The following is a 17446-nucleotide window of genomic DNA, read 5'->3' as shown; positions in this document are numbered from 1 at the left end:
GTTGAAATTGTGGTAACTGATTTATTTTTCTTAGATTGGTGAGACAATTGGTGACAAAATTTCTGGGAAGCCACTACCTGCCATTAAGGTGGAAGAACCTACAGTGAAAATGGCTTTTTCTATCAATACTTCACCTTTTGTTGGCCGTGAGGTATGTTGGTTTGTTTGTTTGTTTTTTTTTTTTTTTTGTTTTTTTTTTGGGTAACAGGAGAGGTATGTTATTAAACTGTGACTTTGAAAATTTGTTCCCTAGTTTCACAATTTAGTACTGATTGAATCATCAAAACAATTTTATTCTCGAAGTTTGTAGCCATTGATACTAGTAAGTCTTTGCTGCATGATTCTCGTGTTCATGTGATTTCTTCCTAATTCATGGGTCATGTCCCTTTGTCAAAAACAAGTTGGGAAATCTGAAATTCTCGTGTTCATCTGTTTCTGGATGGATCTTTTGTAATGTTACTTGATAATGATGCGACAAGCCCAGAGAATTTGCAACAGTACCTTAAGCGTATTGTTGCATGTTATGAACAATATAAGATATTCTTGATACATTATATACTGTTTCATCCTCAAATACATTATTTACAAATTCATAAAATTTATATTAGATCTGAACTTTTCAGTGTGCATCAGTGTCCTAAGAATAACAAAGCATGAATGCTTGAATCGTGCTATTGGAATCTCTGCATGAGTGAAGCTCAAGCCTCATGATTTCTTAATTTTTAAAGCAACTAAATCTATTAGTGACTAATAGAGAACAAAGTTTTTTCTGGATAGAAGGGCACTTCTTGTTAATGCGTATCCGTTTAACAAATGCTACAGCAGTTCAAAGAAGTACTTTGATTGAGATTTTGGAAAATTAGACAGCATAGACACAAGAAAACAAATTTTCCAATTCATGCCAAGGCTAGAGCTGAAACATGCTACAGCCATCATGGTTCAAAGTCTCTCTCTTGGTCTTTGTCTAGGAGCAAATTGGTATGATTGGTCATGATGTGTTGACTCCATGTAGGGTAATACACTGCAATCGAGGTTCAAGAAAAGTAGAAAGAATCTTAACAAATTTAGAATTATCAAGCAAAATACAATGGATCCATAAAATAAATCAAATATACAATAAAAAAAATATGACTGTAAAAAGAACATGAGGGCCACTCATCTACTATGATGTTAGTTGACAATTACATAATAAATATTGATGCAATCCAGAAATGCATATGGTGCAAAACCAGCAAAACAGAGTTATGGGACTCGTCTAGAAACAGCAAATCCAGAAATTTAGTTTATATTATTCACTTTCCCTTATTTTTTCCTTTCCCTTCACCAGTTCTCCCTCAAATGCTTGATCCAAACACAGCGTTGATGTAATTTTACATAGGACTGTACAAAACTCTCTTACTATTTCACCTTTGTATGTAATGGAACATCCTAAAAATTTTAGGGGAAACCACTGGAAACATTTTAGAAATGTCTAGAACCTTCAGGAAAATTCATTGGGAACTTTTGAGAAGAAAAAAAAAAAAGACCTGCTAGGAAAAGACGAGGAAAAAATTATGGGAAATGTAGTTAGTGGGTTTTTCTTTTTCTCTATGGTCTTGAAGCCTTTTTTGAGAAGATGATACATGACATTTTTTACAAGATTCTTTAATTGTTCCCTTAGTTGGACTAATCATTATAGTTCTTGTGTGTTCCATTTTATTTATCAAACCTTTTCAGTAGGTTATTTTAAACTTTTAATATAATTTCTTATTTCTTCCTGGTTTGGTGGTTCCCATTCCTTATGTGTGTTTTAATCATGTTTTACTTCATTTTTCTCAATTTTTAACTCTTCTATTTCTCTCTGTGGCAATAAGAACCTAGCTGCTTCATGTGCCTTACTTAGGTTGTATAATCAACATTTGCAGTTAATAAGCATTTCCTCATTGTGGTCTGGCATTGACAGTTTGCTATTTTCAATGTTTGCTCTTAGGGAAAGTATGTTACTAGTAGAAACTTAAGAGATCGTCTCTATCGTGAGCTTGAGAAAATTTGGCCATGAAAGTTGAAGATGGTGAAACTGCAGATACATTCATTATTAGTGGAAGGGGTACTTTGCATATTACCATATTGACAGAGAACATGTAAGTTTTAAGTATAAGCTATGCTGCGAGTTCAGAACAATACAAATAAGAGTCACAGCATATACTGTCATGACCCGAACCCGCCCCCATGGGTTAAGGATATAACCGGCCAGTAATCATAAGATTACCTGCGGCCTCAAACCAAACCAAACGTATTTTAACAGAGTTAATGGGGGCCAAACGGAAGTAATTTAAAACTTTGTCCATAGAGTTGTGCTTACATGGCACATGACAAACCATACATATATATATACATATATTAATAACTCACATCAAAATATGTACTAACACAAAGCTCTGTACATACAGGATCATATAAGTCTAAGTCAACCAATCAAAACTATATACAAACGTATCCAAAGTCCTCTCCAATATGACAAAATGACATAAGGTAGCAAAAGGGCGAAGACGTGTCTCGTTCGTGAGACATGAGGGTTGACTCTTCAAAACCTTGGTTGTTTCACACAAACTTCATTGAGGCTGGGTTTGGACCTCTCTTGGCTCACCTACAAGCACATGAATGAGCGTGAGCGAAAGCCCAGTGAATAATATCAATTAAAGAAGATACATTGGAACAATATATACATTAGACGGCCTTAGGCCCAATTCATATTTCTATCTAGTAAGTGACTGTGGTTCCAAACACATCGGACGGCCTCGGGCCCAATCCATTCATGTCAAACTGGCCTTTGGCCCATTTGTCTTTCATTCATGTCAGACTGGCTTCTGGCCCATTCATTCTTTCATTCAGATCATACTGGCCTCTGACCCACTCATTCTATCATTCAGATCATACTGGCCTCTGGCCCATTCATTCATTCATGTCAGACTGGCCTTCGGCCCATTCATTCATTCGTATCAAACTGGCATTTGGCCCATTCATTTGGCATAGCAAACATTGTCCACCATTTAAATTAATGGACTTATAAGACTTACATAGAAGTAAGTAATTGGACAAACAACATATTTCAAATATCTTTATTAAGATATTACTCACAGTGATCGGCTGGTTGATTTGCCCTGGAGCTTGACCCACATCACATAACACATATGAGTCACAACCGATTCAATCCGTTTTTAATTTACACATTCCTCTTTAGGCTTCATTTTTGTCCCTTTAATTCATTTACAATGCTTAATGCATGCCTAAGAGTACTTAGGAGTGAAAGAGAACGGGAAACGAAACACATAATGCACTTTCAAAATTTTAGAAACAGGGGTCCCTGCTCGAGCGTGGACTTCCCCGCTCGAGCGGACCCCTGAGGCCTGCAAAAGTGCTGGTTATGTCATTTTTACGCTTGATCGTGAATTCTGGCGCTCGAGCGGAAGGCCTCACTACATGGCTCCCTGCTCGAGCGTGAACTTCTCTGCTCGAGCGAACACCATGCCTGCAAAAAAATACTGGAAGCCCAAATTTTACGCTCAAGCGGCGGTTCTCCCGCTCGAGCGGACATCAAATTTTCTGGGTTTTCCAGAACTTTTTCTTGAGCTCAAACTTGAAATTCAAAGGCTCTAAATACATGATTTTAGCTCAAACTCCACATATACATGTACTAACATGGTACAAACACCAATTTACAACATTATGAAGCTCAATTCCATGAATTACCTACATGCATGTTCCAAATTACACCAAACTTGTTTCCATCATAACAATTCCATGTATTTCAAACTCATATTCTCATGGATGGTACATGCATGTGGAACACAACTTTTGTTCTCAACTTAGATGATGAAGAGATGGTCAAAAACATGAGCTTCAACTAAAATCTTACATGGATCATACATTTTGTGCTCAAACATGCAAATTCAAAGCAATTACACACATGCATGCATACATTGACCTTCAATTCAACATGATCAACTCAATTTCATTTCAATTCTTACTCTTGATTACCCAACTAGCTTGAATACACAATTTACAAACTTATACTTCTGAATTCATGCTCACTTGCTTACCTAGAGGTTCAATTCCTTCAATCTATAGCAAATTCTTGAGTAATCTTCAAGATTTCCAAGCTTTCAAGATCAAACTTCAATTGTGAGCTCTCCCTCTCTCTAAGCCGACGCTTTCTCCTTTTCTTAGAGTTAAATCAGCCAAGTTGAATAAAAGAGAGAAATTAAGTGTATATGGCCCTTTATATAACCCCACTAAATCAAATTATCAATATTAAATAATTGAGCACTTAATTAATCGTTTTGAATCTAATTATTTTGATCCGAATCAATTTTTAATTAAATTTCACCGTAGGCTCTAAAAATCACGCTAGTCACAATGGCGTAGTCAATTTCGGGTTTTGTGGCCGATAAGGCCTTCAATTTAAATTCCAAAGCAGATAATCAAACAGATATTCTTATGATGAACAGATAGAAATTCAAAATCACATATTTTCACATAATCAAATTCATGATAAGGACCAATTAGCATAATAAGGAACAGGGTTATCACATATACATAGGTGCCGATCCCGTGGACGAAATTTTCATGAAATGACAATAATAGTGCTTGTACAGCCTACGTTTATATAGGTGCCGATTTACGGTTTCTCGCAGACGAAATTTCTGTGAAAGGTTGATATTGTTTTGAGATTCCCAAAGTGTAATTCACTGCCCTGTTTCTATTGTAAAGGAAGTGACTTATGAATTCTGGTATAAAGCTGGCATTACATGGTTTTTGGAAAAAGATATAAAATGTTTTGACACAAGCATTGCGTGTATATTTCACCCTTATATCTTTGTTAAGATTTATATATTGTGTTGGATTATTTCTACTGGGTTTTGGCTCACCCTATGTGGGAAAACCATTTTCAGGTGCTGATGATATGTCTCTGCAAGGAAATAGATTGGGAGGACTTGGAAGTAAAAGCTTCATTTTGTTTATTTTGTTGTATTCCTTTTGTACAAGCCTAGGGCTTTAACTGTATTGGATTTAAATCCATTTTGTCGTAACTAAGATATGATTTGTTTTATAAATGCTATTTTGAGAATCATGAATGGTTGTCCATTTTTTCAGCAATGTATTCATAACATCCTTAGTATCAAGTGTTCATGTGATATGTGTGACCTAAAACCAGGGTTTCAAGTGGGTTCCATCCATGGAACTGGTTATGCATAACTGCTTATATGATCTGCACGTGGGTCTTTATGACTATCTCAAGTGAATGTGGGTCTTTATGACCATCCCAAGTGAATGTGGGTCTTTATAACCAAGTGATTTGTTAGCTAATGGTTGTACCACGTATAACTGGTTGAGAAATTTGTGTAAGTATGTGAATCTGAATTTGTTCTGATCTGAAATCTGATTTCTGAATCTATTTTATACATCATTCATAAACCCTTTACTCTGTTGTTATTCACTAGGCTCTAACTCATTGTATTATTTATGTATGTAGGTGATCAGGCGCGTGATCAGACCTAAGTTGCTACCTAGATCTATTTTGTGTCAGCCAACCTGTGCGCCTCCCAAGGAGGTTCCCGGAATGCTTCAAGTGGTCGAAATTTGTGAACTACATTTAAGCCTTTTGTTTATTTTGTTTAAGTCTAATCAAGTTCTTATACACTCTGTTTATTGGGCTAAGGCCCATTTTGATTTATCTGTATATAAGATGACGTAAGGCTAATGTGACAATGATATCATATATGTAAATAGAAGTTTCAAATTTTTTGTTCCATGTACGTCTGCATAGCTCTATAGACATTATATGATTGTATTTGCTTTTTGTTAAACTGTTTCAGAGGCCTTTGGTAATCCCAGGATTACTGGCCAGTTACAATGTTAAACCTATAGGGGCGGGTTTAGGTCATCACACCGAGCGATTGTGTCAGATTTGAGATCATTATATAATCATGAGTACATATATAGTGTTGAGGTTAGGCATGTTTATGAACTATGACTCACGAGGGGTTTTGAAATGTCTGACCTCGTGTGATCCAATGAATCTGGGGTGTGAACTAGATATTTTGAGTGAAGGTTAGTTCATGGTGACTTAATATTGCACTCTTCCCTTTACACCTTCTTAAGTCGGACGCTTTATTTTTTTGTATGAGTAGTAGATTGAATGAGAGATTGACAAAATGATAGTTGCAAATATAACCAATGATGTGGACGAGTGGAAGATGTTAGAAATTGAGTCGGTTTTGACTCGACCCATTACCCATGGAATGTCCATATGGATTATTGATAATTCACATGATTTGTAAATAAGATAATTAAAAGATTATCTTTCGGGAAGTGTTTGAGTTTTGGGAGATTACAACTCCGCCTCTATTGGTAGAGAATCTCTATACATCTGATATAGAGAGAAAAAATAATATATGCATTATTCGTATGGGAGTTTACACAAAATCTCCACAAAATATTTCTCTTTGTTCTTCCCTCCTATGTTCCATTGTAAAATCTAAGGATTTAGAGTGTGGATATAATATTAAGAAACTTTAATAACTTCTTAATGAAAAATGCTTCAGACCACTAATTCACCACTAATGATATGACACCATGTGGACTCCATCACTGGTGTGATAGTTTAGCCTTTGTTTTTTGTTTTTTGTTTTATTTCTTCGTGCATTGCCAGCTCATTAGAGCTGGCATTAGTACTACCATTTTAGAGCACTGAATCAGTGCTGGGTCTTAATTGACAAAAGGTTTTCCAAATGAGGCTTGTAATTCAAGTGTCCGATCCAAATCATTTTCACATCAAGTAATATGGTTACCCGTGTCATTTTTATTCAACTATATATAGTGAGTGTTTGAAAAGTTGTTATTTTAGTAGGTTATTTTAATTTTTAACTATTTTAGTAAGCTAAAAATCTATGTTTAAGAAAATAGATTTTTTTTGTAGTTGAATGTGATGTTTGTAAGAGAAAAAGTGAAATGATTATAAATTTTAACATTGTCTTATTAATTATTTTAGCATATTTTGTCCTTTCGTAAATTTTAACCCAGAAAAAAAAGGCTAAAACCAACTTGCCAAACACCCCCATAAAGTGAACATGTTACTTGATGTCCAAACCTTCTTTTTATGCCATGTGTCCCATATTTCTTAGAGAAATATAAAATTAAATATTAAGGTGGTGAAAGGGGCTTGAACCTAAAATCATTGGTCTAATAAACAATACTTCTACCACTAAAGCAATAGACACTATATTTTTAATTCAAAATCAAAATGTATATTTTATAGATTTAACATGACATTTATTGGGTGATACTCACCCACTAGTGTAAAGTGTTGTTCAGGACACCGAAACAAAAATAAAAAATAAAAGAAACCTTAATGTAGAGAGAGAGAGAGAGAGAACAAAGACGTTCAGTGAATAATTAATTAAACAAAAAGCATACACAATCATGAGACAAACAGGAGGATGGTTATTAGTTATTTATGCCATCTATTTCTAACTGTCGTGCTGCTGCTGCTCATCCTCCTATTGCAAATATTGAGTGGGTGAGCGATCGAGCGGATGTCATAATACTTTGGACTGTACCCAATGGATGATTCCCGTTGAAATGCGAAACAACCTCATCCTCATCTTCATCTTCATCTTCATCTTCATCAAGCAAGACTACCTCTCAACATATTCCATCGCCTTCCTCTTAACAGATTCAATCCTTTCTTCATCATCACCTACAGACTTTTCATACTCCAAATACTTTTTGAATAAGAACTGCATTTCCAACAAACCACTTATTCACTCACTCATGTGACAAGGAAAGTCTCAAAAACTAAATCTTTAGCATGAGCACGAAAAAAAACAAAAAAACAAAAACAAACACAACCAACCAGTTAAGTTGCACACACCTTCATCCTTTTAGGTGGCAGGCTCAAACTTGTTGCCCTCTCAAATAATGCACGAATCACATCCACATCACCAAGTCAAATTTCCTGTTTGTTAATTTTTTTTTAAGACAAATTTTAATGCATAAAGCAAACTATATTTTTTTATCATTCATTGTTAAAAATAAACAACAGAAATAGAAGAAAAGGATTTTTACTTGATCAAGATAAATGCTCCACAAATCTGTTCTCTTTGGGTACTCGCGAAGCATTCCCTCAAACATGGATCGCCCTCTATCAGGAACCCCACATTTGAACTCTAGAATAGCTGCTTGCGAGAGGAACTTAATGGGGAAGGCATACAACAGCTCGTTTTACAATAGACTGAACTTCATCCCGATTTTGATTCAAAAGCCACTGAATCCGCCTTAGCCAAACCTATAAAAAATAAAATTAATAAAAAACGTATAGTGAAGTCTAGTAGATTAATTTGATAGCTCCGCCGCTCGAGGAAAAAACAATAACAATACTCTAGTTTATTATATCATAAAAATACCTTGCATGAATGCTTGAACTTCTTGCTCATTTTGCTGAGAAGCTCGTCAGCCAACTTGTGTTGCTCAATCCTTTCATGCATTCCCAACAGTGCCAGATGCACCTTTTTGGGATCACAATACTGCAATGCTCTTCCAAATATTTTTGAAGCGGCGTCCTGAAGAGAAAAACTAAAGTAAGAAAACTCCTAGAGCTATTGAAATGATACTGATGGTGAGAGTTTTTTGGAAACAAGGCAAAAGGATATACATGTATAGTATATATATTTTACCTCTGGAGGATATCCATATTCATTCTCTAAATTAAAATAAGCCACCCATACATTCAACTTCTCAGATTCTTCTCGGATGTTTATTGTCTTCAAAGCCCTAAAGAATACGACACAGACATAGAGTGAGAAGCAAACTAACACACATTATGAACATAAAAGCCAATTTGTGGATGTGCATTTATTTTATTTTTTTGATGCAACTAGCTACTGCTGACACAAAAAATGGCTTGTCAGTTCAACCACAGCATATTTGATGAAGGGAATATAAGGTAAAACCAAAAAATTTGAATGTAGAGAAAAATGAAACCAAAGAAGAAAGAAACAAAGAAAAAAAAAGGAACAAATCAATACAATAAGACATCACGTGACCAGAAAGCAGAAATGCAATTCAGGACCCATAATAATGTCAATTCTCTGCTTCAAGCCCAAGATCCCTAATCCACTTTCACATCCTGTTCAGATATTCTCGCTTTTTCTTGACAAACAAAAGCTTACACACAAGACCATGCACTCCTATGTGCCATGTGGCTATCCACTCAACAAATCAGTCTCGTTATTTTGAAAATTTAAGGTTTAGCGTTTACTTTTCAACTCAAATTAAACAAGCCTTTGTCTCAATTATCTCAGCTCAATTTGAATATTTTCTTTCTTCATACTACCGGAGAAATGCTTATTATAACATTGATAAAAGCAGGCAGTGGATCGGATCCCATTGTTAATAACTTTCAGTATTTCCTGTTAAAAAATAAATCATAATAAGGAGAATAACAACAATAAAAAGACACATTTAGGGACAAAATGTTTTGCTTGAAGCAAGAATTTCAAATAAGATTTTAAAAATAAAATAAAAATACAAATGCAGAAAAAAAAAACGCTCCATATGTTTTTGCCAGAGCAAATTGGAAACTAATAATACAGCTAAATGATTACCTCTCAGCAATTGAGCGGGCTTTCTCAACATCAGCCAAAGAAAGCATAAATGCCATGTACTTTATCCAGACAAAGCTGCTATTTGGGGAAATTCTAACCACTTTCTCAAATTCATCAGCACTTCTTGGAATATCTTTCTCTAATAGCCTTTCTTCAGCAGCCCTAATTTCTCGTTCCCTGAGCAGAACAATTTCCATTCTTAACAGGAAAACTGAGACAGACAGCCTTTTATAAGAAAATCATGAAAATAAGTGAACAAAAAAATTACCTCTCTTCATTGGCTTTCTTCTTTGCCTGGCTTTTATTCTTTTGATCTACAGCATCAGCATCAGCATCATCAACGTGCTCTATATTTTGACAAGCAGCATTAACCATGTCTGATTTCTCTATATCATCGAGAGGGACCTCAAGTGGAAGAATAGAAGCCCTCGCTTCCACTTCAGCAAGAAGAAGATGCTGCCCATTTTCACATTCAAAGTCCAAATTCTGCATCCCCAATGAGCCTCTATCTGGCAACATTGTTAACTGAGTACCCACCATGTGATCTTTTTCCTCAATGGCATCATCATACTTCTGCTTTGAAGGAGCTTGAATGTCATAATTGCTCATAAAATATGAATTCTTCATCCCAAGAGAAATTCGTTGTCTATCCTGATAATAGTTTGAAAAACAGAAGAAAATAAAAAATACAACTTCTGTAGCCACAGAGTTACTCAAACTGGCGGAAGTTCCATAGCAGCTGTTCCTATTTTAGATAATATTTAAGAGAAATTATTCATTTGAATCAAGATACATGTTCTCCAGAGTCTAGAAAGAGGTTACAATAATCACCATTCAGCAATCATAACACAACAATGATACTGCTTGCAAAGCTTGACATGCAATTGTATACCTTCAAAACCATTGATGTAACTATGATACCCCTGCTCTGTAATATGTAATTGGTCCTTAATATGAGTATGATTAGGTGTTTAATATAGTATTGTGTGTCATTATGTGAAAATATGTGGTTTTGAATTTCTATCTGTTCACCGTAGGAATATCTGTTTGATTTTCCGCTTCGAAAATTAAATTGAGGGCCTTATCGGCCATAGAACCCGAAATTGATTACGCCACTGTGATTAGCATAATTTTTAGAGCCTACGGTGAAATTTAATTAGAAATTGATTTGGACCAAATTAATTAGATAAAATTAATGATTTAAGTGCCCAATTGTTTTATATTAAAATAATGGTTGAGTGGGGGGGGGGGGGGGGCTTTATACACTCAATCTCTCTCTCCCTATCCTCATTTTTGGCTGATCAAATTCAAAGAGGAGAAGAGAGGGTCGGTTAGAGGAAGAGAGAGTAGGGGATTGAAGGTTTGGGCAAGAACTCGGAGAATTGGAGGATTAAACCCAAGAATTTGCCATAGCTTGGAAGAATTGGGCCTCTAGGTAGGTAATTGACCTTGAATTCATAAGTTTGAATTTGTAATTTTGTAAGCTCAAGACTTGTTGGTGATCAAGAGCATGATTTGAGTTGGTCTAGTTGAATTAGAAGACTATATATGCATGCATGTAGATAATTGCCTTGAACTTGCATGTTTGGGCTTGAAACACATGATTCATGTAGATTTTGGTTAAAGCTCATGTTATAATCATCTTTTGTACTAACTAAGTTGAGAATGAGAGGAATAAATCACATGCATGTACAATTTGTGAAGATAGGAGCTTTGAATGCATGAATGTGTATGATGGAAGGGAGTCTAGTGTCAATTTGAGACATACATGTGTTTAATTCTTGAAATTGAGCTCCATGATGATGTGCTTTGATGCTTGTACCATGTTAGTACATAAATATATGAAGTTGAGCCAAAAATCATGAATTGAGACCTTTGAACATTGAATTTGAACTCCAAGAACAGTTCTGGAATTTCCAGAAAGTTTGAATACCGCTCGAGTGGGGAAACGGCCGCTCGAGCGTGAATTTCGTCCTCCCAGCACTTTTTGCAGACTTGGTGTCCGCTCGAGCGAGGTAGCATTGTAGATAGGCCTTCCGCTCGAGCGCCAGAATGCGCGATCGAGCGTATCTTTCATGCAACCAGTACTTTTGCAGGCCTTACGGGTCCGCTCGAGCAGGTATGTCCACGCTCGAGCTGGGACCCTGATTTCTGAAATTCTGTTTTTGCATTCCATGTTCTGTTTTCCGTTCTCTTTTACTTGCAAGCACTCTTAGGCATATGTTAAGCATTGTAAATGAGTTAAAGGGATAAGAATGAAGCCTAAAGAGGAAAAATGTGAATTTTGTACGGATTGAATTGTTAATGACCCTTCTATGTTCATGGCATGTGTAGAGTCGAGTTCCAGGGCGAACCAATCAACCGATCACTGTGAGTAATATCTTAACAAGATATTTGTAGTATGCTATTGTCCAATTGTTACTTCCATATAAGCTTTGCACGTTGATTGAAAAGAATGATTGGGCCTAAGGCCGCTTGAAAAAAATGATTGGGCCGAAGGCTGTCCGCTGTATTGTTTCAATAATTGCTTATGTAACTTGCTTATTTGATATTATTCACTGGGCATTCGCTCATACTCATTCATGTACATGTAGGTGAGCTAAGGGATGTCCAAAATCAGCCCCGGTGAAATTGTGAGAAACAGTCAGAGTTTTGAAGAGTCAGCCAAAAGTCTCACGCACGAGACTGACTTCGCCTTTTGTCATTTTGTTTTATGCAGTTATGTTGGCAAAGTCTTCGTATATGTCTGTACTGATAACAAAGAACATCTATTTCATATATTTTGAATAATCATTGAGTACAATATATATAACCTAAATGAAATAAACCCTAATAATCTAATAGACTAAACTACCCTAAATAACTAATAGAAAATACAATAATCTTCACACACCCCCTCAAACTGAGGATGCGAGTGCAGAAAGCATCGAAAGTTTGCTAAGAAGAAAACGAAAACGAGCAACAATATGAGTCTTTGTAAAAAAATCGGCCAACTGAAGAGAGGACGGAACAAAAGGAAGAGAAATAGTGCCAGCCTGAAGATGTTGTCGGACAAAGTGACAATCGATTTCAACATGCTTGGTCCGCTCATGGAAGACTGAATTATGAGCAATCTGAACAGCACTCTGATTATCACAATACAACGGAGTCGGATCAGAAAGAGACATGCCCATATCAGAGAGAAGCCAACGAAGCCAGACTATCTCGGAAGTAGCATGAGCCATGGCACGATACTCAGCCTCAACAGTGGAACGAGCTACAACAGACTGTTTCTTACTTTTCCAAGATATAAGAGAATCACCAAGGAAAACACAAAGACCAGAAGTGGATTTGCGATCAGAGATGTCACCGGCCCAATCAGCGTCAGCGTAGGCACGGAGAGTCAAGTCCGAAGAGGCGGATAACAGCAGACATTGCAACAAAGTGCCCTAAAGGTAACGCAGAGTACGGAGTAAGGCAGCCCAGTGTGTGGAGCGAGGAGCAGAAACAAACTGACTGAGAATGTGCACAGCATAGGAGATATCCGAACAAGTAACGGTGAGATAAACAAGGCACCCAACCAACTCACGATACAAAGTGGGATCCTCAAGAGGAACGCCATCAGAAGCAGAAAACTTAGCATGCAACTCAAGAAGAGTGTCGACAATCTTATCATCAGTGAGATTGGCACGAGAAAGAATATCACGGGCATATTTAGTCTGAGAAAGAAGATACCCAGTAGGAGAAGTAGCAACCTCAATACCAAGAAAATATCGAAGAGACCCCAAATCTTTCATCTCGAACTCCTGAAACAACTGATGCTTAACCTCCTCAATAATATTACAATCAGAGCCTGTGATGATCATATCATCCACATATAAGAGAAGAAGAACAAGGCCAACAGAAGTACGCCGAACAAATAGAGCACAATCATGATGACTAGGGCAAAACCCAAGCTGAAGTGCAACAAAGTGAAATCGCTCATACCAAGCACGAGGAGACTGCTTAAGACCATAGAGAGCACGGCGAAGACGACAAACCACACCAGGAGGGTGTGAGAGACCCGGTGGAGGGCGCATATTTACTTCCTCTGCAAGATGCCCATTCAGAAAGGCATTTTTGACATCAAGTTGAAACAAAGACCAGTGATGGGCAGCAGCAACAGAGATAAGAGTGCGAACAGTAGTCATCTTGGCAACGGGGGCAAAAGTCTCATCGTAATCAATCCCATACTCCTGAGAAAAGCCCTGGGCAACCAAACGAGCCTTGTATCGTTCCAAAGAACCATCAGAAAGGGTTTTGACCTTATAGACCCATTTAGAGCCTACAATATTCTTGCCAGTAGGTAATGGAACCAAATCCCAAGTCTGAGTGTTAGCTAAAGCAGTTAACTCGTCATTCATGGCAGCAATCCAATTGGGATCATGACAAGCTTCCTTGTAGGACCTAGGCTCAAAATAAGTATGAAGACAAGAAAGAAAAGACTGATATGAAAGGGAAAAACATGTATTACCAAAACCATACCAGTTCGGAGCATGACGATCACGCGTGGAAAAACGACGTGCAGGAGGAGCGGGATCCAAAGAAACAGCTGGAGGGACAGTAGAGCTAGAGACAGACGAACTCGGAAGTGCTTTGCGACGCTGATAAACAAGAAGAGGAGCAGGGGAAGCGGGAGCTGGAGAGGGAGGAGTTGCCGAGATATTAGAGGTACTAGAAGGAGGCAAGGTAGAGATCTCAAGATCAGAAACAAACTCATCAGAAGAAACATCAGAAGGAAATGGGTCAACGTGAACCACTTCCTCCTTGGTAATAAGGACATGGGTGGAAGGTATAGTGTAGTAGGGTAGTTTTTCCAAAAAAGTGACATGCCTAGACACATAAAGCTTTTTGGTGGCAGGATCATAGCACCGATAACCTTTCTGATTAATGCCATACCCTAAAAAGACACATAGGACACAACGAGGACTAAGCTTAGAGCGCGCCCGTTTAGGAAGGAGCACAAAGCATGTAGAACCGAAAACACGAAGAAGAGAATAATTGGGAGTAACACCAAGAAGACGCTCATACGGAGATGAGCCGGAGAGAAGAGTAGGCATCCGATTGAGAAGATATGCAGCAGTGAGCATAGCTTCTCCCCAAAAGACAGAAGGGACAAAGGATGAGAGTAGCAAAGAACGAGCTGTATCAAGGAGATGGCGATGTTTGCGCTCAGCGCGACCATTTTGGGCAGGAGTGTCTAAACAAGATTGATGAATAGTACCATGAGTAGCTAAAAACTCCTCAAACTCAGACAAGTAATACTCACCTCCCAAATCAGAACGAAGAACTTTAATGGTGGTGGAAAATTGAGTGCAAATCATGGAGTGAAAATTGGAATATATTTTGTAAATATCAGATTTTCGTGTCATCAAATAAACCCATGTAAACCGACTATAATCATCCACAAAAGATACATAATATTGCGAACCTCCCTTAGTAACTATAGGGGAAGGATCCCAAACATCAGTATGAACCAATTGAAAAGGAGAAGACAAAATAGAACTACTTTTATTAAATGGAAGAGCAGACATTTTAGCCAGTTTACAACCACGACACTGAAATATCAGCAATGGGAAAATGGCCTAAATGTCCAGACTGAACTAACATCCTCAAACGATCACTCGACAAATGACCTAACCTAGAATGCCAAATATAAAATAAAGAGGACTTATTGTTTAAACAAAAAGAAGACAATGCAGTAGAAGACACATCTAAAGGAACATGTAAGCTGTCCAAGATATATAGTTCTCCAACTCTACGCTCAATCCCAATCTGCCTCTTGGAGACCCGATCCTGCACAACACAATGAGAGGAAGAGAAAACAACATCAAAACTGGAATCAGATAATTGACTAATAGAAATAAGACTAAGTGAGAGGTGAGGTACATAAAATACAGGAGAAAGAGACAAATGGGAAGAGAAAATAGAACCAATAGAGGAGACAGGCATAGATGAATCATTAGCAGTAGCAATAGTGATAGGAGAAGGAGGGGAGACACAATTACTAAGGAGAGATGCAACAGGGGTCATATGATGTGAACAACCAGAATCAAAGATCCACGAAGTGTGGATATTACCTGAGGATGATGAACCAGACAAACCTAATTGAGTGGTAGTCATAGCGGAAGCCTGGGACGAAAGAGCTGGATTGGCCACCATGAAAGACTTGAACTGCTCAAACATAGACTGCATATTGGAAGATAGACCATTCTCAAAAACTGGTGCAGAAAAGGCGGCAGATGAGCGAGATCCCGAAGATGTCGGCTTAGAGGATGGTGGACCAGGTGAACAGCCTTTGGGCTGCACCAGCTTAGGACAAGCATGTTTCCAATGACCTTTCTGATGACAGAAGCTGCACTCATCCATAGAAACCCGAGGCTTGGGCTTACCAGTAACTTGAAATAAAGAAGATGGTGGGGTTGGCAAGAGCGGAGGAGTGGCAAAAACTGATTGGGAATGAGGAGTACCATGAGCCACCTTAAAGCGAGTTTCTTCTGCAATAAGCTCACGGACAGCACCATCAACAGAAGGCAAGGGGGACCGATGAAGAATAGCGCCCCGAAGTGGCTCAAACTGATCACGAAGGGCCATAAGAAACTGAACAAGACGTTGCTTCTCCTGATACTTGGTATAACTGTCAAGTAACTGCAAATCTGATGGTTCCATTAGAGCAAGCTGATCCCAATAAGTAGTCATCTCATTATAAAATTCCTGAATGGACTTATCTTTCCGACTAGCACTGCGAATGGACATCTCAAGTTCATACTGTTTTGCAAAGTTAGACTCAAGGTACATAGTTTTCAAATAGTCCCAAACTTGTTTAGAAGTAAAATACTTGGAGAAATTCATACCAATAGTGGTTTGAACTGAATTATGAAACCAAGTAAGAATTTGTGCATTTTCCTTATCCCATTTAGCAACATCAGCCTCAGTTTCTTTGGATTCTAATGGTCGAGTAGTTACACCAATAACATAGTTCCACATACCTTTACCCATGATAAAATTTTTCATTACATGAGACCAATAAGAATAATTTGTGCCATCCAACTTAGTCGTGATGGCTTGCAATTTATCATCAGCCATATTGCTATAATCAAACAACCCAGTGCAAATAACAAATAGTACCAGACACAGATACACACTGAACCAGAGACCACGATGACGAAGTGCGAAGAGAAGAGAGAGAGAGTAGTACCAGTCAGAGAGATACAGTGAGCCAGAGATCACGATGAGGAAGGGCGAAGGAGAGAGTTCCAATCCCAGCGACCAGAACCACGAACGACCAGAGAGAAATCAAAACAGAGTCAGGCAGTTGTGATTGACGAAAGAATGACGAACGACATCGAAGACTTGGAGCCGAAATTACTGAGAGAACCACGAATGAAATTCATGAAGCAGAACAGAAGAGGGAGGCACGAGACAGGGCAGTCGGGTCTCGAAGCCAGGCAGAGGCATTCGTGAGAGAACTGTTGGTCGCTAGAAGCCTTCAATCAAACCAGACGATCACAGGGAAGAAGACGTTGACTCAAGGGCTTCTAGAGGTTTGACTCAGAACCCGCTCTGATACCATGATAACAAAGAACATCTATTTCATATATTTTGAATAATCATTGAGTACAATATATATAACCTAAATGAAATAAACCCTAATAATCTAATAGACTAAACTACCATAAATAACTAATAGAAAATACAATAATCTTCACATGTACATAGTTACCTTGGGTTGACTTACTTTCGTATGATCCTGTATGTACAGTGTTTTGTACTAGTACATAATC

At 37.7% G+C, this 17446-nt stretch overlaps 2 protein-coding genes across 42 annotated transcripts in view; one reads left to right on the top strand and one right to left on the bottom strand.

Annotated features, from left to right (window-relative positions):
* The window catches only part of LOC114282052 (putative elongation factor TypA-like SVR3, chloroplastic), a 100968-nt gene extending 95179 nt beyond the window's left edge, over positions 1-5789 (top strand). For 11 of the 20 annotated variants that reach the window (XR_014346093.1, XM_082898229.1, XM_082898224.1 and 8 more), the window contains 2 exons: positions 35-151; positions 5513-5789. Coding sequence is in view for 17 of the 20 variants with exons in the window: in XM_082898229.1 (XP_082754355.1) it covers positions 35-151; positions 5513-5734 (339 nt within the window). In the remaining 3 variants the exon portion in view is untranslated. Of the gene's footprint in view, positions 1-34; positions 152-1969; positions 2121-4931; positions 5382-5512 lie in introns of all 20 variants that reach the window. The other 9 variants (XR_014346092.1, XM_082898240.1, XM_082898234.1 and 6 more) reach the window with 3 other exon arrangements.
* Positions 5790-7263: 1474 nt separating this feature from the next.
* LOC114278966 (rRNA biogenesis protein RRP5) overlaps positions 7264-17446 on the bottom strand; it is a 151094-nt gene continuing 140911 nt past the window's right edge. For 7 of the 22 annotated variants that reach the window (XM_082898202.1, XM_082898211.1, XM_082898205.1 and 4 more), the window contains 7 exons: positions 9913-10295; positions 9645-9821; positions 8715-8811; positions 8445-8600; positions 8107-8326; positions 7913-7996; positions 7264-7778 (listed from right to left, as the gene is read on the bottom strand). Coding sequence is in view for 16 of the 22 variants with exons in the window: in XM_082898211.1 (XP_082754337.1) it covers positions 8234-8326; positions 8445-8600; positions 8715-8811; positions 9645-9821; positions 9913-10295 (906 nt within the window). In the remaining 6 variants the exon portion in view is untranslated. Of the gene's footprint in view, positions 7779-7894; positions 7997-8106; positions 8327-8444; positions 8601-8714; positions 8812-9644; positions 9822-9912; positions 15459-17446 lie in introns of those variants that run through there. The other 15 variants (XM_082898203.1, XM_082898217.1, XM_082898206.1 and 12 more) reach the window with 6 other exon arrangements.

The sequence above is a fragment of the Camellia sinensis genome, chromosome 12 (assembly GCF_055761805.1).
Source record: "Camellia sinensis isolate YWXY chromosome 12, ASM5576180v1, whole genome shotgun sequence".
NCBI lineage: Eukaryota > Viridiplantae > Streptophyta > Magnoliopsida > Ericales > Theaceae > Camellia > Camellia sinensis.
This window is presented reverse-complemented; position numbering and strand designations above follow the sequence as displayed.